General features: G+C 37.9%; 2 protein-coding genes across 11 annotated transcripts in view; one reads left to right on the forward strand and one right to left on the reverse strand.

The window, feature by feature from the left end:
- TENM3 (teneurin transmembrane protein 3) overlaps nt 1–26,030 on the reverse strand; it is a 399,040-nt gene that overhangs the window by 320,080 nt on the left and 52,930 nt on the right. The window lies entirely within an intron of this gene.
- Nucleotides 5,379–5,906, forward strand: LOC117053210 (hemoglobin subunit alpha-1-like). The gene has a single exon (XM_033160788.1). It carries the CDS (start codon nt 5,388–5,390, stop codon nt 5,904–5,906), a length of 519 nt encoding a protein of 172 aa, XP_033016679.1. The 5' UTR covers nt 5,379–5,387.

The following is a 26,030-nucleotide window of genomic DNA, read 5'->3' on the forward strand; positions in this document are numbered from 1 at the left end:
AGGTGTACTTGGCTCTTCTCACTTTGTAAGGAGGAGATAACTTAAACCACAATCCCACTACTACACTAAGCAAAGCCTTGGTTTGGTTGCTACAACACACTGAGCTAAAATAATGTAAAGAAATTTGTAGAAATTTATATCTATAGTAAGAATTTATAGAAATCACATTTTTCTAAAAGAAAAGGTTGCATGCAAATTAATTTCAAAACATAAGCTATCCTAGAAAATGTAGTTGTTGTTGGCATCTGTCTGTCTTGTGAGACAATGAAGTATGCCTCTGAGGGTGAGCGCATGCCTGGGCAGTGTATATGGAGGTCCTGGGCTACCCAGATGACAAGACCCACCCAACCCGGCCAGCGTCGCTGATGCGGTCCAAAGGAAAGCAGAGAGCAATACGTTTGATATCAGCTAGGCTTGCGGGGGTTGCTGGAAGGAGGCAGACAAGATGCCATCCAACTGTCTTAGGAACTGCACTCTGGATTTGTGTAGGGGCACTTCTTAGCCGTGACTTCTACTGAATATATACTGCAAGGCAACTGGGGTTTATGATCAGAGTCTTCCTTCTCCTAGATGGGCTGCCTTCCCAGGTTGATGAGCCCCATCTGCCCCTCACTTCCCTCTACATCATGGGCAAAAACTGCCTTCTTGACCATTGGACCCACTATTGGTCTCGTCTGCTCAATCCACCAGAGCCTGTCTGTCATTTAGAGGAAGTCTCTAACTCACTGAAGATTTGAGACCCGTTGGTTACCCTCACTTGGTTTAGTCAGCCAGTCAAATACGTTCAAGGTAAGGCTGCTGTCACATGCTGACAGCTTCTAGGAGCCACAGGTGAGAACTGAATGCAGGGTGGGGACCAAAGGTGGACAAACTACCCCAGAAAGAACACAACATGTCCCCCACCAGAGGTACTACCCTTTCCTTAACACCCCATACACCCCATAAAATGTAGTAAATATTAATTAATCCAGCAAATACATAAGACTGAGTACTATCTGTTCAGTTCAGCACCTACAAATTCAAATACTAGATTTTCTTATATCTTTTCTTTAATTAAACATTATATTTAATGAATACAGACATTACAAGTGCGATAAAAATATAAATTATCATAGATTTTCTTGTATTGCTTCAAAGCCATTCCACTTCAAAAGGGTACTTTAGAAAATTATGAAGCTGTTCAGAAAGCTTCAGTATGCAAACCAGTAACCATCAACAAACCATGCAAAACCACAGGGATGGATGGCAAGCATCATAATCATTCACAAATATTCACCAACTTTTAGTGGTTTCCACCATTTGAAGGGTTATAATTTTGAGAATTATTCTGTAAAATGCTTTCTTAAAGAAACCAATTGTGAACTAATTTGTTTGGAAACACCAGCAGCAGTCTAGCAAATAACAGAACAGGGATTTCTGTAAGAGACGGACTGAGAAGAGCAACATGCGGGAAGACATTAAGAACTGATCATTTGATTTGACATTGGGGGATTATTTGATAATAGTTTGGGGTGGATTGGAAGGGATTTAGTCAAGAGGATTTGATTGCTAGGTTATTGTGGTATATTTTTGTGGAGAGCGAAAATGAAATCTGACTTCGATTTTAACAAGAGAGATTTGTCTAAGGACAGTATCTTTTTGCTTAAAGAAAAGGGAGAATTGACAGCGAGAGGCAGGATTGCTTGAGAAGCAGCAGTGAAATGACTCGTTTGAGTGAAAGAGAATCGCATTCATGAGGGTTGAAAGGAATATGTGGGAAGAAATGCAGGTAGGAATGGTGGTGAAGGAGAAAGATGTTGAAATGCTATAGCCAAACAAAGGAAATGAAACAATAATAATGAAAGGGGAACAATTACTGTTCACTATAGAATAATAAAAATGGAGGAATGTGAACAATAAAACAGAAAACTTACAGCTATACCAGCAAATATAACAATGAAATAAAAACTTAAAGCTAAGGTAGATCAAAAGACCCATCTTTATTTCAGCCCACAAAAGCACTTATTCCTTGGTGGATTTATTTATAGATTTATTTAATTTTAAGAACGTATACCCCACACTTACTATCTAAAGCACTGAAGGCAGCTAACAAGTCACAATACAATAACATTATTCTAAAAATAAAACAATCCCCCAATTAAATACCATAACACTCATTTTTTAAAAACACAGTAACAATTCCAGCACAGCCAAGCACTAAACAAATTATCATCCAAAGGTGTTTTTGAACAATCATGTCTTTTCCATACAGTGCCTTACTTGGCGAGGCATTCCACAGGACCTCTGCCACTAGAGAATGTATTAGCCTTCGTTGCCATCAGCTGTATCTCACAAAGTTAAGGTATCCAGAGAAAGGCTTCGGATGATGATCAAGGCATGCGTGGAGGAACATGAAGAAGGAGGTGGTACTTAAAAACATGGGTCCTAAACTAATTAGAGCTTTGAAGGCTAACACTGGCACCTTGAAATAAGCCTAGGAATCACCAGGTAGTCAGTTCAGGTTGTATAAGATTTGTGTAATTGAATCATAAGAACACAGGACGAGCCTGCTGGATCAGGCCATTGGCCCTTCTAGCCCAGCATCCTGTTTTCACAGTGGATGACCAGATGCCTGTAGAAAACACTCAAGCAGGATGTGAGCACCACAGCACTTTTCCCTACTGTCGTTTCAAGAAACTGGTACCAAGACGCATTGTTGCCTCAAACTGTAGAGGCAGAGCATAACCATCATGGCTATTGATAGCCCTCTACTCCACAAATTTGTCAAATCCTCTTTTGAAGCCATCATTGTTTCTGTGGGAGCGAGTTCCATAATTTAACAACATGCTTTTTTTTCTGCCCAGAATCTTCCAACAGTCAGCTTCACTGGATATCCACAAGCATGAGTGTGTGTTTTTGAGGTTTTTTGGGGGGTGGGGGGTGCAGAGACTTTTCTCTATCCACATAAGAAATGCTAAATATTTTGGCTGCAATTCTGCACAAGTGGCTTATTCTAACTTCAATAGTTAACCAGGATATCAAACCACATATTTGTACGTAAATGTAGTTTACTCAACAGTGCAAGCAGTACACTTTCTCTCTCCCCGCCAGTGCAGGAGGAATAGGATTGCAGAAACCTTCTTTCCCTTTTGCATAAACCATAGTTACATACAAACCTGAACCTCCCTTTTTACCAATAAACACACATTTTGGTTAATCTACTCTAAGCCAATGTAATCCTGCTGCTCAAAAATATTCTAGATGCCTAGATGCTCTGTAATATTAGTAGTCTGAACAGGAAATTATGATATCTATACTGTATAACAAAAATCCCTCAGGTGAGTAACTCATGATAGGGGGTGCTTAATCGTTTTCCTACACACTTCTTCTGCCTTGCATATGCCAAACACACATATACATACACACCCCAGGTTGTCTAATTATGTTTACCCAGCCAGCTCCTAAATTAAAAAAAATGGAATGTTTTAGGCCCTTATCAAATAAGAAATCTCATAATGAAAACTTCAAAAAGCAATGCAATATTCTGAATAAATACAACAATGCAAACAATAATAACTGGTACTTTGGGTGGTGGGGTGGAGTAGCAGCTCAGGCATGGGTACAAAAATACTTTGTGGAGTTGGGCTACAAAAAATATTGATAAATTTTGTTGGGGAGCACGGAAATGCAGAATGTTACCTCCAGAAGGCTGATGTCCACAAAATAAACCCTCTGAGATCAAAACAAAACAAAACAAAAAACCCCAACAGATATGGTTATACAATTGTGAACTTTGGATCAAGTCCTTAAAAATGTTTCTCAAGTATACAAAGTTTCTCTCTTGCATGCTCATTTATTTATCCTGCTCTTTTGTTTAACTGGATAAGATTAGTAGAAAGTGACACAAAGAGTTCCCTCCTGCTGCTTTTTTCTTTCCCTCATAATCCCCTCTCTGCAGGCACATTACTTTCCTCCAGCAGATGTGGCTTGCTCCCAGCCCTGGTAGAATTTCTGCCTCAAGAAACTGAAGCTTGGCTTCTACTAGTCTATGGATGAATATGGTCAACTGAGGAGGACTTGGGGTTTTCAGTTTCTCCCTCTCTCTCACACACTTTAAACACAAAAGCATTAGAATACGTGGTGTTTGGATATGTAAGAATGATTATATGGATTTTCATTTTACTATTGTTGTGTGAACACTCCAGAAGCTTGTGTATACCCTTCAAAATGATGTTGGCATGCATCTCGCAATGCAAGTCTTAAGATGACATATGGACAAAAGTAACAATGGAACCCATTGATGGGAAGCTCAGTTCTTTCAGAGAATCTAAGCTCAGCGCCACCAAAACCAACGGATAGTAGCACTATACTTTATAAAGCTGGTGTGAAAATACATCCACATTTTATACTCGCAAAGCTATTTGGATAGTGCATATTTTTGGAGGAGGTTTGAAGTAACTTCATGCAGTTTTAAATAACATTCATTCCATTATATTATTTCTAATTTATTTCATTTACATATTATTGTATCTGACTGCTAAATCTGTAAACTCTGAACAAGTGATATTCAAGACAAATTGTACTTTCACTGTGTGGAAATTTCCTGATAAAATGTATGGAAAAGCAGTCTTAAAAGGCATGCAAAGTTAATTAGAACTGAGCAATTAAATCAGTGTATTTCCAATACTGTATATAATTTAAAATGTTTCTATTTTATGTAATTCCAAAATTCAAGTATTAGTATGAATTATATGGTACAGTCATGATCTGATTTGCTCTAGTGAATCTCCATTGGATATATTTTTATACATTAAGGGAATCAAAGCATCTGGAAACTAAAGTCCTCTAATTATCTAAAGTACAGTAACTACACAAGCAGAACAATTTATTCCACAGTGACCATTACCAAATGCACTAATGCAGTGGTGCAAAGTGACCAGAAAGGATGAACATAGTACCCAACATCAATTCAAATTTTCCTTCTGAAAGTATAAAAGGCTACACACATCTTTTTACTTCTACTGAGGTAAATTAATGTAATAATATGGAGATGTTATGTATTTTTTAATCCAAACATTCAATACCTGGTTCCCACAGAACCCTGCAAGCGTGCTAGCTCCTAGACAGGAGTCGCCTCTCCCTGCCTCATTTGCTCCTCTATAGTTCCTCTATAGTTCTTTCAGCTCTGCACAGCAGCTAAACTATTTGTCATCCAAACCTGGGATGGAACCAAAACAGGCATAGGGAAACTCGGCCCTCCAGATGTTTTGGGACTACTATTCCCATCATCCCTAGCTAACAGGACCAGTGGTCAGGGATGACAGGAGGGCCAAGTTTGCCTATGCGTGAACCAGAACTTTTCTTCCTCAACTACAACTAAGAACGACTCAATACTTTGAGCTGCCAGGATGTGGTTGACTGACGATGACAAGAGCCACGTGAAGGCAGTTTGGGGTGAGATCCAGTCCCACGCCAGGGACATCGGTGCCGAGCCCATCACCAGGAGGTTTGCAGCACACCCCACCACTAAGACCTACTTTGTGCACATCGATGTGAGCCCTGGCTCCGGCGACATCAAGGCGTATGGCAAGAAGGTCACGGCGGCCATCGGCGAGGCTGTGGCGCACATCGACAACATCGCCGGTGCCCTCAACAAGCTCAGCAACCTGCACACCCAGAAGCTGCACGTGGACCCCATCAACTTCGCGCTGCTGGGCCACTGCATCCTGGTGGCCATTGCTGCCAACCACCCGGGGCTCCTAAAGGCCAGCACCCCCGTCTCCATGGACAAGTTCCTGGGCCGCATCAGCGCCGTGCTGCTAGGCCCCAAGAAGCCCAAGCCCGCTGCAGAGGAGCCGCCTCGATGCCGCCCCGCAACCCCGCAACACCACAATAAACCTGCTCTTGACTCTTCAAAAAATAAATAAATACTACAACCAAGAACAAAACTTATAAATGAGGATTCACACACACACAGGTTTAATACTGATAGTGAAAAAACTGACCATCTTCTGCTTTTAATAGATTGCTTATTTATTTTACAATAAAAAAAACCCAGGACAGTTTACATTGATTAAAATACAAACAAAACAAATCTAAGCAGTCATGAAACAACAAGAACTAAAAGGCAGCAAGGTTTTCAAGATAGATAAAAACTATATATGCCCAAAATGCCCAGGGGCAGGGCAGAAAGACTTCCTGGCACCAAAAGACAAGAAGCCACGTGTGGAGAGTATTTTATAATGGGATGCCACCAATGAGAGGACCTTCGCTCACTGTGCTAGTAATCTGCCTAGCCTCAGACAGTGAAAACACCATCTTCTGAAGATCCTTTAGAGAGTATTCTGACTGTTGCATTTATACTACTATTATAGCTGCAGTAATCTAGTATCCAAAGGCAAGTAAAGCAAATGTAATCTACTGACCTCACAAGATGGTGTCCATGCTTTATATTTAGGATGGGAAGCTAAGCTGCTGTGTCTTCACAGACAGAATACAATATCTTATAATTATGTCCAGCATAAACTCAAGTAAAATGAATTGACTTTGCAGAACAGCATGGTTGAGTAGAACTTTTTAATGATTATTGATAATTTATTTCATTTTTCCCATTTTGGATAAGGCTTCATCCCAATTAAACCAACTAAACATTGGCTCCTCTTATGGAATAGGAAGGCAGGGTGCAGGCAGGAGGAGGAGTTAGACTGGAAAATGCTGAAATGTTGTTGTTTACCTCTGTGTTACAAAATTCAAAGAAATGCTTTACTGAAAAAACCCCTCCCAATTTATTAATAAGAAAACCAAACCACTATTATGATATCAAATATTTGTTTTATGCATTGTACAATACCCTTGGAAAAAATTACCTGCCCAGACAAAAAAAGCCTTCAAAAAGACCTCTTTTGTTCCATTATTGAGTTTCTCAAAATCAGTACTAAATCTCAACTTGAACCTCTTTGACCCAGATTCCTACAGGAAACAAGAATGGAAATAATCCCACATATAAAACCCTTTTGAGGGGGGAAGGAAACTAAATTCTTAAAGACAGTTTTGTGAAGGAAAGCCTTTGAAGTGTTACCAGGTCAGACATTTTGACAACAACAAAAATCTGTCTCTATGCTCCGTTGCTGCCACCAATGCTAACAATTATAAGCTTTCAGTGTTGTGAATAATTCAGAATCTCATCTGTTCCATTCAGTGTAAAGGCAATGTTGAGAGAACAAGGTCAGCCTCCTCCACCCTCCCAGCCACTGACTTTTCCACCCTGACACCAGTCTGATTGCATGATACCCCTAGTGTTTGACATACATTCCCTGGCAGGTTCTTAACTGCAGTTAGTCTATTTAGCTTAATGTATAAGAAATAAGGGCACAATAAGATGACATGTTTCAGGGCTAAGAATACAGTATCAGCATTCAGGCTTCCAAATATATTTCAAATAATTAAAACATAATGGGGCCACATTTCATTGGGTGGAAAATCTGACAGATGTCAGTCCACACATTGCATCAATGGAAGACTGTCTGGTTTCATAGCAACAGCATGTCTTACATATGGTATATTAAAATAAACACTAACACTACAGTCACCTGGTTACCATAAGCTAAACTTGTGAACAAGCCCTTTTGAGCTTGTTTAGGAAAAAACTACAAACTCCTGTCATTCAATCTTTAATTTTGTGATGGCAAAGTACATAGAATAATGGGCAGCATTCACACACGTTCTGCTTTACATTTTCTGCTGAAGATGATGTGTCACACAGAATAAGGAGGTTTTCATCAACCAATGAAATAAACAATATACCATGGTGTTCAATAATGTTTTCGTTTAAAGGCTTTGTTCAGATTAAGCATTATTTGGAAACACCCGCCCAATGTATATATTCTAACTTCTCTCACATAGCAAATACATAATAACTATTTTTATTTCAAGGAAGACAAATTGTAAGTTATTAATGTTCACCATATTTTTAAAATGACTTTAGTCAGTTAAATTGTACAATATGGACCAGGTAGACACATCAGGCAATACTGATACAAAGTTAAAATATTTACTGTTCTACAAAACTGCTCTTTTGGGTTTCTGACACCACCGTATAGCTTAACAGCAATCAAAGGTAATACTCTACTTACTTACTAGCTATAAAGATGCTATTTTTCAGCCAAGGTAAGTAATCTTTATTATTCATAGAGCCTCCTTCCTGCTCATTTTTATGACCTAATTCATATCCTCAAATCATTTGAATATAGACAATTTCTCAAAAAAAGCCCTTCATTGTTTTCTGTACATGTAACTTATTTTGCATTTACTCCTCCCTTGCTTCCTCCCACGTATTTCAGTGACACCTGTCCACTCATACTATTAACACAGAACACTCATATACTCTCACTATTCAGACATGACAGCCTTACACACACACACACACACACAATCTTAACAGACAACCAGTCAGACACCGCTGCCTACTTCATTCACAGCTGAACACATTTTAACCAACAATACACAGCCCAGTCAGTCACCTAAACCTTTACTGGTTACCATAAGTTGCCAAAGTTTTCTCCTCATCTGCTGTAACTGCCATAAGCATTCCATAACACTTCAACAGCCTAAATAGCTAGAAGGTCATGTCGACAACATGAAGCCAGAGCACCTCATGACAACAGCAATGCAGTAATTTGAGATTACGTTAATCTCAAATTCATGTTTCTTTTGTTGAGTTTCTTTAATTTTTCAGAGAAAATCTGTAATTTTGCTAGCAGTGATTTGTGCCACTGTTCACTGGTGGTAAAGGGCTTCTGCCACTGATGGAGAGGGATGTCTTCCTAATGCCCTTAGTGCTAGTAAATGCCATGGCTGCTAAATACTTAGCATTCCAAATTAAGCAACAATATGGAATAGATTTTTTTTTGGAGGGAGATACTGGGTTCAGGGTATCATCAACCTGTTTTTGGCCATTTTAGGTTTTATGTATTTATTTTAGTATGTAAAACCTGCACTTTCATAAAATACATCAAGGCAGCTTGCTACATATAAAATACAGTAAATCCAGTCTATATAAATATCCATAAAATACAATTAAAAACCCCGGTAATGGATGAAAATTGTTATGAACTTTGCCCCCTTTGCAGATTGATTGATTGATTGATTGGAAGAAGCACTTTCTCTCCTCATCCTTATCTGTAGCAGGATCTGTTCAGGCTAATAGGAGTCTGGGCCTTTAAAAGCAAATACTATACTCTCCTAGACTGAGGTGGAAATCTATGGCCAGGATGGAAATATGTTTCTTGATATTCATCCCACAACCTTAGGCCTTCCTTCCAGGCTTCTATAAGATGTTAGGGGCTTAAAATAAACCAATACCATTCACCATTCTCCCCTCACCTACCTGATAGGCAAACTAAATATTCACCAGATAGCACTTTCAATCAGAGTAGACAATACTGGATAGATAGCTCAATCATCTGACTCAGTATAGGCAGCGGCCATTTTGCATGCATCCACACACATGCTCATTGATGTCAACCCAGAAGTGGACTGAAAATGGGGTGGTGGCAAAACAGGGTGGGCTTATGCACACTCCGCCAATGCATGGGGGGGGGGGTCAGGAATGGAACCCCTGCACAAAATGTCACCGTCTGTATAAGGAACCTTAATATGTTCAATGAAATAAGTAAAATAATGAACCACTACATACAGTGTAATCCATGCCTGTGTCTATTAACAAGGTATGATTTTGGAGGGGGGCGGGACTGCCCCAGGCAGCATCTACCCGACTCTTACTATCAGAGATCCCTTTAGTTGGAAATTCTATGGATTGAACATTCTTTCTGTTTTCAAAACATTTGGGCAATTGTATAGTGGTACATAAGAAAAATCAGTGTTCCACTGCATGCAATCTACTTTAATAAATTATTTCAATCAATTTTGTAAAATACTTCACACAAAGAAATTATGACCACTTAAGATACGATATTGTCTTATAAACAGATAATCTCTTTAAAAAACAACAACTCATAAAACTATGAATTGTAGCACACATATTATTAAAGCCATTTGAATTTCCAATGAATTGCTCCATGACCATTAAAACAATGCCAATTTCTCCATATATAATTAAACTGTAAATCATACCTGGGTAATCCAGCTGCTCTCAAAACATGCTTGCCAAAACAGCTGTGTGTAATCAGCATCAGCAAATGGAGTGTATTTCATGTGTAATCTGACCTACAGAACTTATAACTATGATTTCAGAGATGAGAAGAATCAGAATGAAGCACAATTCTTTTTTCATTAAAAAGGAAGAGAGATAATGAACATCCTGTTTTCCCTGCTCTATATTTCACAGCACAAGGCAGTATTGATCATGTCCATAAGATGATAATATATTAAAGATGAGTGAAACACATCAACAGGTTGTCTGTTGCAAGCAATCTTAATTTTACTACCCAGATGCAAGTAATAATAGTAGTGATCAGAAGAGACATTAATTCCCAGCAACTGTCACAATGATCTACTGAATAATCACAGGAGCTTAGTCTGCAACTATTTTGCAGGTATACAATTGATGATTTCTATTGGTGAACCCAACATTATTCACAGATATGTTAGAGTCTTAAAGGAGAAACAATGTTCTGCAGTCCTACTGAGCTCTGAGGCTACAGGGGATATTATAAGGAGGTGGATTTAACTGGTGAAGGGTTGGTCAGGGGTCTGAGTAAAGTTTTAACATTTGCTGTAAGGTACAATATAGGTGTTTAATGTGTGTGTTTATTATGCAAAGTATTCACTGAGCCAGACTACAGTGTAACAATAAAGGCCAGCTGGTTGCCATTGCATTGATAAGCTTCTAGCAAATACTTCACATAAAAATACACTGTACCTACATTCAATAGCTGGTGTTATCGGGTATTGTGCTTTTTCCAGCTACTCTTGGTGACCAAAGAAACACACAGTAGGGTAGTACCAAGGCACACATATTTTACTACATGCTACAAAGGGCAAAAACCTATTAATGTTGGGCTCCACCCTATTAGATATTTCCAATGAATAGTTTAGCACACCATATTAAAGCTATTTTTTATATAAAAAATAAAACAGAAAATGTTTGCACATCACAAAAACCCACAATAATTGGTTATCATGAACATGCAGATAACACCTACTTCTCTCCTCCCCTAAAGTAAGTGGGAACAGGAAACTGTATTCCTTGGTTTAGTATTACGTTGGACCTGGGAACTGTGCTTTCTTTCACTCCAAACAATCTAGAATGTTAAGTCAAGGTTTGCTGTTGACTTACCAATTGTGGTTTGTTTGGAACAAAACATATCATGATTTCTGGTTCAGACATAACACTAAGCCAAGGCTGCTCCCACTCCCCCTTGGGGAGAAGAGAAGTAGGTGTCATCTGCATGCTCACAATAAACCACAATAAACTCTACTTTACTGTTACATACAGACTGAACCATTGCACAATGGGGCAAAGAGGAACTTCAGTCTGAAAGAGAACTGGTCTCAGCCTAAGGCTGACTGTTCAAGAAACATCAGAGTTCTGCTCCAGTCTTCAGCATTTGAACTCTGAACAAGTCATTTTCTGTGGAGGTCAGCACACTCATCAAAACACAAGTATTAATGGATTTAAACTAGGATTACTATCAGATGACTCAAAACTAATCTTAATATTCATTCATTCATTCATTTTCCCTCACACGTGCACATACAGCAGATGAAGTTAGTTGCTTCTTAATCCTGTTGAAACATACTAAGCTCAGAGCAGTGGCTTCAACAGGATTTGGGCACAGCTACCATTTTCTGGACTAGTCAGAATATCAAACATTACAATAGAAGATACCATGATTGGGGGGGGGGTTTCCCAAGAACTGACAAACCGCAAAATCAAATTCTGATAGAGAATGATATTTTAATAGAATGGTCTTTGCATTAGGGAAGCAGAACAAAAATAATTTTTGCTCATTGTGATAACCTGTACTAATCTTTCAAATAAAATTAGATACTATGTAAGTATCTAATCAAGATATATACATATGATTTTTTTAAAAAGTAGTATCTCAAAGTGGCCTTTGAATTAAAAATCCATTCCTGCAGTGAGACTACATCTCATCATTAATTATTCAAACAACATAGCATACCAAACTCTTCCAACAGCATGCATATAAAATTAATATTTCTCATATTGCTATATCAGTTCACTCTATGCAACATAATATGCAAGGAAGAAACATAATATAAGGACCACTTGCCATTTTGACAGAAGCAGCAACTACGACCCAGTGTGACAACAGGCGAACTGGGGTGGGGACAAAGATCCACTCCCACAGAGCCACTGGCTGCATCATCAGCCTTGGCTGCTTGTAGGACTGCTGAGGCTTCCTGCCAATATTCTGAATTTAAACTGGCCAATTTCAGTCAATCTGAGAGGTGGGTAGGGGCGTCAGAGACAGGTGGGGGTGTTAGACTGGGGGGGGGACCTGTCTCCATTCAGGTCTGCCTCCATGGCAAATAAGCCAGCTGCACTGAAAGTGGGTGGTGTGGTCAGCAACGGACATCCCACCCACCTTCCCTGTATGTCTTGACCCTCCCCAAAGGTAAATGGGCAGTGCACATGCATGAAATTGCTATAGGATTATCAGTCGCCATATTTGGGACCATGCAGGAGTTTGACTGCAGACAAATTGGGCCTGTCTGGAGGTTTTGCCTACCTCATTGAAACTGTCACAACTTTCTGGAGGAAAAGGTAACCCGGTAAAGGGATCCAGGGGGAACATTTTTGTACGAAGGCCCAGAAAACAGGCCACAGAACTCCCCAAATGGTTTGATCCATATCTTAGTGGGGATCGTTTAACCCAGGGCTGACCCTGGTGGAGTAATCAACCACAAATCAGTCTGGTTGATTCAGGACACATTTAGGGTTGCCATATTCTGAAGAGCAAAATGAGGACACATTTGCTGACTTCTGCTTTTAACTATGGATCGGTATGCTGACTCTACCTATGAAAAAGAGGCAATATCCTGGGGGGAAAGGATATATGGCAACCCCATACTCAATGCCAAAGCCTACTAACATCTGTAATTATTAAAGATGTGGCCATTTCAATCCCAAGCTGTTGTCATGTCTTTATTGCTGCTTTTATGCCACCTGCCCCTCGTGAGCTTAGGCTCACTGCACCTGGCCCACAAAAAGTTTATTAATTAAATAAACACTACTATAGGCATTTTTGCATAGCAAGTCTAATAGGATAAGTGGGCATCCCACAAATATGAGCATTGCTATAAAAATGAGATTTCTTAATCTCTATTTTGTATTAGTTTAAGGACTTACTATAGTTACAGTGAGTGAAGTCTACTGAACCGTAATGATACAGCTGAAGTAAAAGGAGAGTTAATACTTCATTCTATTCGTATAATTATAGCTTTTTTTACCCTAATAAGTTATACTTTGGCTTGATTTCCCTTCCTTTATTATAAACTAAACCTTTACATGAATGAAGTAATCTGATAACTTTTTGTTGTTGTTGTACCACTGTATTAGGTATATGCCCTTGTGTGGAAGGAGAGCACAGAGTTTAAAAAGGATATTGACAAGCTGGAAGGTAAGCAGAGGAGACCAAGATGATCAAGGGTCTCAAAATTCATGAGGAACGGTTGAGGGAATGGGGGATGTTTAGCCTGGAGAAGAGGAGACTGACAGGTGACATGATAGCCATTGCAACAACAGAGAGAAAAGTAAAAGGTAGCTCAAAAGAAAACAACTTTACCTTAAGTGGGGATAATATTAATAATGAAAACTTAGTGAAATATTAAAGACTTGATGAAATGCCAAAGTATGCAAGTATTTCAACCATTTTTGCACCTAACTGGCCTGGGAATCCTTTTTCAAAAGCTGCATCTGAAGAGCCCTGAAAGAAATCTGGTACACAGTCACCAGGGTATTCTCATGAAAACAAGACCAAGAGATTAAGATGATTTTTGCTCATATTAAAAACTTACTAATTTTAAAAGTATTTTGGAGTGATTTTATAAAGAACACCGAATGACAGCAACCCTCTGCATTAAAAAAACCAAACCAAATAAATCATAAAATGAACAGATTATCTTTTGTCATCCAAATAACAGCCAATTCATTTTGAGCAGGCTTATTGTAACATAATCAATCACTGAAGATTTCAAACAAAATATTTTGGGAACTTTAAAACAAACTTCATATCTTTGTGATTTAGCATGATCAAGTCTAGTACTATGATGGCAAGAATGTGGGCCCAGTTAAGTAGCTTTTGGTTTATATTAATTACTAAGAAAAGGTCTGTCAAGTTTGGTGAGCAGTTAGTAGAGACAAGGCAGGGACTTTTCCTGAATACTACTACCTTCTCCATTCCTCACCCTACTCATTTTATCAACAGAGCAAATTTGATCTAGCTCAGCTTCTCCCTAACTGAACACCCTCTTCAGATGCTAAGAAGGGAACAAGGATTGCTTTCTCCAAATGACAAACCAGAAGCTGCACAGCAGAAATAGTCAATGTGGTGGCCTCCAGGTGTTGTGAACCACTACTAAAATCCCCTGGCTATTGGCCATACTGGCTGGGGTTTATGTGAGTCATAGTCCAAAAATACTACATTGGCTACACATTATGGGGGACAGAGACAATCAGCATACTGAACTGACATTTTGAAACCAGTATGTAATTTTTCAACAAGTGAAGACTCAGAAAGTTGTCCCTGGGAAACATGGATTCATGAATGATTATGTATTCAAAGGCAATGAAGTGTTTTCTCAAATTTGGAAAGGTCGGACTAGCATTTATTTGCTAAGGCACCATTTTCTTGATGTGGGGAAAGCAAGGACAAGGACCAGCTGCTACAAATTACAACAAGTGTCAGTGCTGTGTTCCCAGTAGAGAATCCACATTACCTGCTCATTTGAGCTCAAAGGTTACAAATCTTGGAAATGTACTAAGGACTCCTGAGCCCAATTTGGCCGGAACAAAGATTCTTTGCAAGCAGCACAGCCTTGGAATGTTTTGCAGACCAAGATGTCAAGATTAACAGCATGTGTATTAAATTTAAGGATATAACATGTTTTTCATTCATTACAAAAATCCCAAAAAGAAACAAAATTGCAAACAATTCAACCTGAGAGTTTTTTGTTTTTTAAAAAGCCCAGTCCTAACAACAACTTATTTCTGTAGTTAATTCTGTGGTTTATTAAGGAGGTATTCAGTTACTTTTGGGTAAATTACAAGTCTGCATTTACTTGTAAAATGTTAAAACACAGTTTACAATCACTCAAATACTTAATTAGAAACATGTTTCTTAAAGTAATAAACTGGAACTTTCAACATAACAGAATCCAAAAGGCTCTCTCTCTCTCTCTCTCTCTCACATATATTTTCTAGAGCTATATTTCATTTTCCATTTGAATATGTAGCATTTTTTTAACTGAATACAGTCTGAAAGTCTTTACAAGTTTAAGTTAAAACTTATGAGACTACCATGTTTGTTCACCAATTAAAGCTGTCGACACCCCCCCCCCCAAATCTAGAGGTTAATTTGTCACTTGCAAAATTCATAAACATTTACAAATTTTATTTTATAAGAACACCTCTGAAGTGACCATTTCACAAGCCACCACAGTTGTTTAGGATTTCCTTTTTAAACAGTTGTTGAACAAATTTTCAGTTTCCACAATGACCTTAAAGATAGTCAAAACAAAATAATAAAAAAATTCCTTCCAGTAGCACCTTAGAGACCAACTAAGTTTGTTCTTGGTATGAGCTTTCGTGTGCATGCAATGGAAGGATTTTATTTTTTATTTTGTTTTGACTATGGCAGACCAACACGGCTACCTACCTGTAACTTAAAGATAGTGAAATGAATAAATTAAATTCAGTGGGCTTTTAATTTAAGCCTAAATGCAAAATCTACTGTCCCTCAAATAAAAAAAAGATACTTTGAGGGCATAAGGTTTAAATTAAAATAGCTTTATCACATCATTTAGACACCAAAGAGTACCTTAATACAGCTACCAGCAAACTAAAGTGACTCAGAGAGCCAGTGTGGTGTCGTGGTTAAGAGCGGTAGACTCGTAATCTGGTGAACCAGGTTCACGTCTCCGCTCCTCCACATGCAGCTGCTGGGTGACCTTGGGCTAGTCACACTTCTTTGAAGTCTCTCAGCCCCACTCACCTCACACAGTGTTTGTTGTGGGGGAGGAAGGGAAAGGAGAATGTTAGCCGCTTTGAGACTCCTTCAGGTAGTGATAAAGCAGGATATCAAATCCAAACTCTTCTTCAATATAATAGGTACTAAAACTAGTTAACAAGGAAAACGGCTAAATTAACAAATGGGATATTAATTCAACCCCATAAGAACAGTGAAACACCATCAGATAAGGGGACAAGCAGTTCCAGAATCTGGGTGCTACTATCAAAAAGGGCCTCACAGAATTATGTGTGTTAGAAGGGTCTTCCAGAGATCCTAGTCCATCCCCCTGCTCAATGCAGGGAATGTCCTACAGACAGCTGGTCCAGCCTCTCCTTGAAGGTTTCTAGGAAGAAACATCCCATCTCCACTCTAGGTAATAATTGACTTCATTGTTGGATTGATCTTACTGTCTTTTTTTTAACATTTAACTGAAATCCACTCTCTCATAATTTAAGTCTATTAGATCCAATTCTGCCAGCAAGGAACAAGTCTTTGCTTTCTTCTACGTGATAGACCTTCAGATCTTTAAAAAGTACCATCATACATTTCATCTTTTTTTTCCAGGTGACAAATACCCAGTTCCTTAGATTTTCCTCATGGAACTTGTTTTCTACACTAGCAACCATCTCCAATGCCCCTTTCTGAACCTTCTTCAATTTGTCTATCTCTTTCTTAAAATGTGTCACCAAAAACCGGATGCATTACTCCAGATAAAATCTGACTAGTGTAGAATAAACTGGGACCAACTTCCCACCAACTACAATGGTGTTGTCAGATTGAGCAGTACCTCCAAAAAGTGTCTAAGTAGGCAGGCAATATCATGTGGGAAAGGGGAAATCCTTTAAGTACCCTAGTCCCAATCTGGGATATTTTAATAATTTTTATTCTGATGTATTCGGTTGTGACACTTTGGATTCAAAATGAGTCTCCTACTAGGGCTGGATATGTGTTTCCAGCAGAGAACGAAGTGCTGCTACAGTAAGAAGGTGGGGAAAGTATTCTTCCTTTTGGGGTATTAAAAGTATTACAGTAGTATTACTGCTCCTTTTGGGGCCATAATTGTTAAGTCATGCACATAAGCATATTTATTTTAGTATGTGGCTAGCAAACAGCTAACCAGCTAAATTAATTACAACATCATGCTGAATTCAGTTCCATGTTGAGGTAAATGCCCCGTAATTGCCTCTGTCTGAAACACAGAAGGCCAGGAAAGTACCACATCACATCTGATTCCCATATCTTTATTACCTGTGCAAGCATGCCAGTCTCAGTATATCTCCCTAACCACAACTAATCACAATAATAAAAACTGCACCACTCCTCCTTTTGATACATGTTTAGAGGTAAAGGTACAGGTAAAATGTTTAGAATATTCCAGGGTCCAGTGCCTTAGGGTGGATAATTTAAAACACTGGTTGCTTCATAGCTCAATACAGATGGGACAGACTGCTGAGGCTCCTGAAGTACGTATCATTTTATATACATAAATTATTATTTTTACAGAAGTGACATTTTAACATTTTACTAAGACAACATTTCTAACAAAGAAGCATATGTGAAAACCTCAGTGCAGGTGGTGGTATATTTTTTAAATTTTTATGATTTGCCGAATCTTTGCTACTTGAAAATATCACATGCCATCACACATCAGCAATAACTGGCATTCCGTGTGGCAAGACGTACCTTAGGAATATATTAATGTCTTTGATCAAAGAACAATTAAGTATGTGCCAAGTTCCTTTGCATCTCAGTAGCAAAATACTTGTCCAAACAATTCTCATCCAGCTTTCTATCCATCAAACCAAAGCTTTACATTTTTTGCTGAGGTTAATTAACATTTTGAAACAAATGTTAAATGTTACAAAAATCTAACTGGATTTATCAAGCTGAATCCTAGACTAATAGAATGAGTAAAAAAATAAATTAACTCTAACTGTCCATGTTTTTCAGAAATAAAACTTAACTGGCAAATAATTACTTTACAACTAGGGCTGGGCAATATATGGCTTTCAATATTATGATATATCACCAGCTAAACATTGTGATATGCTATATCTGAAATAAGGATGGAACTATGTAGAGGCAATCGGTAGGGCTGGACAATATCTGGTTTTCAACATCATGATATATCACCAGCTAAACATCACAATATACCGATATATCACAATGTCCGCAATAAGGATGAAGCTATATAGAGGCATTGGCTGGCTTCACAGTTCCCCCCCGCATCTTGATTTTTGCTGGCGCCTCTCTTGTGATTCAATGCCCCCTGCTGTTTTTATATAATTATAATTATTAATTGCATCAAGGTGGATCAAGGTGGCATACACAGTTCTCCTTCTCCCCATTTTATCCTTACAATAACCCCTCTGGGGTAGGATAGGCTGAGAGTGAGTAACTGGCCCAAGATCACCTAGTGAGCTTCATGGAGGGGTAGGGAAGACAAGATGCACAATGAAAGGGGAACAGAAGCAAAAACAAACAAAAAACAAAAAAAACCTTATCAGTTCTTCAGTGCCAAAAAGCAGCATGAAGAAACCAAAAACAAGCACCACAACAGCCAATACTAGTAGTATATATTTTTCTATCATGTATAATAACAGTAAGACGACAGTGATCCAGTATTAACACTGTTTCGTGTACGTCTTCTTCAGCAAATAATATACATTGAAAGCAATTTTCTACGGAGCAGTGTTCATAAGAATATGTAACCACTGCTCATATTCTTATGAACACTGCTCCATAGAGAGATATATACTACTTGTATTGGCCGTCGTGGTGCTTGTTTTTTGGTTTCTGCTAGAAGATTGCATCACAGAGGTTCTTTGGTTTTAAAAAGCAGCCTGAAGCTGTAAGCATTGATTTCCAGTTTGGAACAGGCTGATCTTCCCTTCTAGTGATCATGCCTGAATAGAATTTGGTGGCTCTTGTTCTTTTGCCTGGTGGATGGGGCCAGAATGTCATTTCTCCTTGTTTTTGCAATTCCAAGTCAAAAAGCAGTTTCTTTATTTTTGGCAAGGAGGGAGAAAACAATCTCACCCAAGCTGCTTTTTCACTGGCCAATGGATGCATCCAAGTATCCCCTTACTGTGGTATGTTCCCTGAAAGGCAGAGAATGTAGCCTTTCAATGGTTCTTAATCACCCCCAGCTGAATGCAGAGGGTGCTGCCCTTTAGGTCTGCAAATTATTTCAGCACTCAAAGGTTGTGTGATTGATGTAAGTCAGGTTCACTTCAATTCAAGCACTCAGCACACTGCTAGGGCAGCTAGTGGGAACAGGGCATTTTGGGACAACATGCTGCTGAACTCTGTGGATCTCAAAAAGCCTGATCCTTAGACTCCTAAACTGCAAGAAGCATAGAAGTAGCACAGCAAACAAACAAACAAAGCAAGCAAGCAAACACAATTATTCCTCACCTTCTGCACTGGCCAGTGTGATCAGTGCAGCAGATTCCCAGCCAGACTTCAGCTTATTCTTTTATAAGCTTTGCTAATTTGATTTGAAATGAATTGTTAATGAATTGTTTGAAATTAGATTTTATAGTTTACTCCATACTATTGTCTTATTGTTGTTTAGTTTGGGTTGATATATTATTGAACCGTTAGTGGATTATTTAGAACCAATGTCATGTTAAATTTATTAATGAGAGATTTTGTATGGGCCTATTGAAGTGTTGAGTCTATTTTTTATATTTTTCTGAAATGTTCTGAAATAAATTGATAATGAGTTGTCTTAGAATGTTGCTATCATATTTTATTATGTATTATCTTATTGCACTTCACTCTGATGTTATTGTGAAGTGCTTTGTGGAAGAAACCCAAAATCTTAATACCTATCAAGGTCAATCTCCTTTGGACAGGAAAGGTGGAATAAAAAGAAAACTAATTTGAGGAGGAGGAAGGGATGGAGATGGAGAAGAAGAAGAAGAAGAAGAAGAAGAAGAAGAAGAAGAAGAAGTTGTTTTTCGAAATCTCTCTAAAAACCAAAATGGTTTTCCAATTTGTGGCCCATTGAAGTGATGCAGCTCACAAGCCATATATTTCTGATTTTTAACAATTCCCTGTTTTGGCAGACACAACCAGAAGGTAGGAACAAACTTACTAAGCTCCCAGTGAGATACACACCTGATGTGTTCAGGATGGGGATGTGCTTGAAGCAGGATATTCTGTGATGGATGTGTTTGTGTGTGTGAAATGAACTACTGAAGGGACAAGGGATGGGGCTCAGGCTTGAGTGGTGAGCAACATCAGCCAGCATAAAAGTCAGGCTCTTGAAGGTAGGACTCACTAAGGGAAAGAAGGCAAGTTAGTAATGCCATGAAGAGAGCAGATGAATGGGAAAGATTGTGAAAACAATAAGAATTTTTCCCACCAAGGAATGAACAGTTAGAGAAAACAATTGAATAAGCAAATAAGTGTTTCCTGTGTACCAGGCATGGATGATGCTTAGAGTGAAAAATAAAATACAAATGGCTGGAAATGAGAATATTTGGAGTTGAGGTGATTTTTATCCTTCCCATTCAATTTGTTCTTTTGCTTGTTAAGTCTCTGGGGTTTTTTAAAACTCCAGCATCTACACTACAGGCGGCTTCACACGGTGTGAAATGAGAAGCATAAAACTTTGCTGAGTATGTGTGTGTGTTATTTTAAGTCTGGAGGACTACTACCTTTTTATTTAAATAAGAAGACTTTTTTTAAAATACAGTAATGTGACAAATAGCTTCCAGAGCCTCTGTACAGACCCCCGGCAGATTTCTGTATGAAATGCACATACAAATATCAGTAGCAGAATATATTAAAGGTTATAGTATTTCATGCTGAGGAACTGTGAAAATAGTGATTTCATAACTGATTCAGGTCAGGGGAAAACAGAAAAGAACAACCTTTATTGATAATTAAGTTTAATCATAAAGGGGAAAAAACAACTTGGGAGATACTGTGTATTGTATTTCTCCCCACAGACTTCTAACAACAGAGACCACCAGACTCCCAAAACACAGTTCTTCAAATGTACTAAGCATAAATGTTAATGTTATGAAACAAGCAGATGGTCTGTTTAACCAGGCACATTATTGTCTGACATTTCTTATCAATTGTACTGATTCAATTCTAACAAGAGTAAATGGAGACAGATTTGCAGGAGTCTGTCTCTCAAGAAGCAGTATGTGTCTATACTTCAAGCATTCCAGAAATGTTAAAGCTAGGAAAGCGAGAGGTAGACTAATGTGCCTTTTTAACAGCCTGCATTTAACCTCGAAAAATACGAAGCTCAGCTAACTGCATGCTGTACTTGCATCTTTTGAGTCTACATTTAAATTAAGCAAAGACTTTACCATCTTTAAGCAGGAATAGACACTTCCTGTTTCATGTCCTAGATAGCCTATGCTCTAAATAAAGTCAAGGCTAGGGAAGTTTGACTTTATAGTTGGGTTACAACTAATACTATATTAGAATTGCTCCAGGCACTATTCATTTTCACTTTACCAGTGGCAGGAGTCTTGATTATCTTGTAGCAAATTTGAATGATCCTACAGTGAGTGTGGAGGGCTATGTGATTCAGGCTAACATGTTAAGAGTCTCTGAAATATACAGTAGATTGCAGTGTTTGAAATGCTACATCTTACATACTTAATTATATCCACAATGTTTTGCTTGTTAAAGAAATGGGCAAATTAGGCAAAAACAAAAGTAGATCACACTGGGACATGTAGGCATAGTAAGAGTGAAGCAATTAACACTGAAATTAGCATGGCATTAAAACCAGGAGACAAGGAATATATGCAAAAGACACGATTTGCATGTGAAATACGAAGTCATGTTTTAACTGCATCTGAGAAATTATTTATAAAAAATTAAGTTATTTATAAAAAAGTTATTCATAAACTGTTCATAGTCTAGGACTATTTAGAACCTGAAAAGGTTTTTTAAAAAAATAAAAATAAAAAATAGCAGCATACTACATTTCAATCTCCACCTCAAATGAACTGTTTGTACACAAACTGCTGCAAGGGAAAGCTTTTGGATGGGCTTTCCTGGGAACAAAATACTTGGGCTTGCTATAATTTGTTTCCCAGATCCTTCACTTATTATCCCAAATGACAGGTAAGAATTAGGCTGTTAACACTACAATAAAGTGTGCCCAGACAGGCTTGATGTTCTATGAACATTTAGCATTCACATACTCTATGCTTTTGATCTAAGTTCCAAATTATATATTTTACAATTACCGTTGTGATAATTTACAGGAAAGCAATATGGAATGAACATTTAGCACTATTATTTAAAATATATTGTTTAAAAACATATAAAAACTGGATTAAAAAGAAAGACAGTACTTTATACCTATGGTAAAGATTCAGAAAGGTCTAAGGGACTGTCCTTCGAGCCGCAAAATGGATATCAATGCTAGAGCAGCTTTCCTCCCCCTGCAGCCCTGCTGTGTGAGTGGAAGTTTGCTCACATGACTTTGGATGCCATACACACGAACACACATAATTGGGAATAAGCCAGTCTAAGTTCAGTTCAGTACTGTACTTTTAAATTCCATTGACTTTGGTGGATCATGCCTATCAATCACACTTTTTTTTTTTAAAAAAAGGAAAACTATTTCTCCTCACAGATTGCTGCATTAGTGCACCGTAAAACATGGAAGCTCCTGTAGTTAGATATAGTGCCTCTAGTAGTATAAAGTCATGAAAATTTAAACTAAAGTCAGCAATATCCAGGATAACATACTTCTCTGAAGTTTCTATGCAGGAATACAAAACACAAATTAACTGTCATGTTTAAGCAATTATCCCTCATCAAAACGATCAAAAACCTAATTTACACAAGAGATATAGTGGATGCATTTCCAATTCTCCCTCAAGCCTCTCCAAGACAGCGTAACTGATCTAAACTAATCCAGTTGCTCATTTCATAAGGTGGAAATAAGACTAATGCTAAAGGGGCAAAAAGGAAGAAGGTTCAGGTATATTTTGAAGTAGAGTGATTTGGGCTTCAAAAACTAGAATTTTTGTTGTGAAATATCCATTACTCTATTTTTTCTAGCTTTGAAATTGCCTTCCAGCTCAATAGTCCACTTTTAATTTTAGAATTTCATTTCTTACTCAAAATACTGATAATTTAAATGAAATGAAATGAAAAAGTCATCTGATTTTGCAAAAAGAAATCCGAAAGGAAAGTAAAACTAAGTAAGAACTATGGGACTACAATTTTATCTCAGTTCATAAAACAGAGATCAAATGTAAATATGGAAAAAAGTTACTTAAACTGTGATGAAAAAATAGACTATATACAAAATTAAACTGAAACTAATTATTAAAGAAACTTTTGTAAGATGACTACTTTATGAATGAATTAATGACTGCAAACTTCTTGGGTGCAATTAATCCATGAACAGGCAAAAAATAAAAAGGTGTTGTCAGCTTTATCTTTTTAAAAACGTACTTCCTAAGTACTGACTGATGCATAGATTCACATCTTATGTATCACACATTAATGAACACCTTGCTTCATATCAAAATAATGAAGTTCTAGCCATTGTGTTTGTTCCCTTGTAAATGTTTTAGACATGGAAGTCTTCTATTGATACTACATTCGCTGATGATGGTCATTCATGTGTGAACTCAACCTAAGCAAATAACTAAAGGAAGAGGTCCCTTAACACCACAGAACACATTTTCTAGCACAGGAATTGAAGAGTATGTTAATTGTTCATTAACATGCTAATACAGCTTAGTTTACTTCCCTGGTCCAAGTCCAACATTCTACCCATTACACCACACTGACACTTGGATTACTAACAAGCTGGTCTGAATATTTAGCTCAGAATGTACATATTGTTGTGCTGGTGTTAATATATTATTTGATATTGCACAAGTGCTGTAGATTACACTATGTTTAAGGTACATACACAAACAGGTTTTCAGGTTCAGGGTGAGAAAACCCATTTGAATGAGTGCAAGCAGTGTATCAATCCTTCTGCAAGTTACTAATTCACCTCAATTTATGCCTAAAGCAATCTCAACAAAATGTAGAACCTACATATCATCTCTTCTATAAACATTTGTGTAATAAAACATTATTGCATTGTTTGTTTTGTACACTGAAATCTCCAATATCACATGCAACACCAAAGCATCATTTTTCTCAAATCATTATCCTCAACAACGTAAAACAGTCCTAATTTTACATTCTGTGTATAAAACAAGAGTGCAGGATCAAGTTTCATTTTACAGAAACTGGCATATTTAATTACTATACACAGCCATGGAATGTGTGTGTAAATGGAGATTTCAGAAACCAAGCTTCTATTACAGAGAAATCTTGACACATGCTTTGAAAACTAACCCCCTGGGAGACTACTTTAAAGAATTGATATGAGATAAAGATACCATGGAAAATATTTGTGCACTGTAAAAAACTATACTTCCTTTTCAATAGCCTTTATTTTCCAAATATAATTCCCCTAATAACCTGATTACTATTTGAGTTGGGGAGCACAGTTGTGCCTCTCCCCCACATCTGTTTACATCTTTTTGTTGGCAAAAACGTATGCAAAGGGCTTAGCTATGTAACTTCCAGCGAGCGAATGCCCCTACAGTATTTGTCACAAAACATCCAACCAGCAATTCCATGGCTTGGAACTCAGATGTTGAAAGTTACCCATCAAATACAAACATGACATCCAATGCAAGGGGCCTGGAGCCATGACAGATTACTCTATGGCGCAGGTATAGAGCATCATGTTCCTCCACCTTCCATGCATAGGTTCTATAAACTTGGAACTTCATTTAAACAGGCTTCCCAAGGATTCAGTAGTAGAAAGAAAAAAGTTGAATTACACTGAGCATGGAATAAGGTTAGGTCTGTATAAGTAATTCAGCACCAAAAGTTTCTAGCATGACCTCCAGCTTCAATCCTAATTAGTCCTTTCTCCAGAACCGTAGTACAAAAAAAAGACACTGCTTAACCCCTTACCTCCAAGATGAAGGGTGAGCCTGTTGTACCTCAGTTGCTCATACCTGTGCATGAGTGAAATTCAGATAAATAAAAGTGAGTAGTCTCTTTTCATACGGGAATGCATCTGCCAAAACTTCTCCTATACTGAGAGGAGCTACTTATAAAGAATGTCTTGCCTCTGTTTTGGTTAGCATGAGAGTAAGACAGAAAGCCAGGACAATATTGCTGTCCTTGAGCCACTGCTGGAATTCAAGTATGATCATGGTTAAACCATGCTGCCAACCAAGCAAATAAAGACTTTATGGCTTCAATAGCTTGGCTTAAAAATGGATTTATATTTGTTAATGAACCATATGTTACTTTGGGAGGAAGAGCTATCGATCTAATCTTTTTCCCCTCTCAATATAATTAGACCACCACAGTGGCTACTTTGTTTCACATTGTATAAGAAAGCAGTAATTCTGTAATAACATTTTTCATACACTAACAGTGTTATGTATCTGCTTTCTAATATGAAAGGCCCTAACCTTGAAGCTTGAACCAAACTATGTATTTGGTTAAGTCCTCTGTATGTTGTTAAGAGGCTGAATGACAGAATTATATTGTACACACAATACTAAAATCATGCACATTGCACCACAGTGCCATTGCCCCTTTCCTCATTTTTCCTATTGATTTGTTTTCTTGTTTGAGAATTCCTATGAAATAATATTACCAATGGGATTCTGAAGATACTGCATGATGACGTGAGCATTACAATCCATGGGTTAATTTATACCATTCATTTTTGAAATTTGATCAACATTAATGCCATCTCACATAATAATTAATTTGGCAAATATGTAGAAGCAGAATCCCTGGAGCAATTTT

Source organism: Lacerta agilis, chromosome 9, assembly GCF_009819535.1.
Source record: "Lacerta agilis isolate rLacAgi1 chromosome 9, rLacAgi1.pri, whole genome shotgun sequence".
In the NCBI taxonomy this organism is placed as follows: domain Eukaryota; kingdom Metazoa; phylum Chordata; class Lepidosauria; order Squamata; family Lacertidae; genus Lacerta; species Lacerta agilis.

What these genes read in the sequence shown, in the direction of transcription:
- LOC117053210 (XM_033160788.1), top strand. Translation starts at nt 5,388, where the DNA reads ATGTGGTTGACTGACGATGACAAGAGCCACGTGAAGGCAGTTTGGGGT.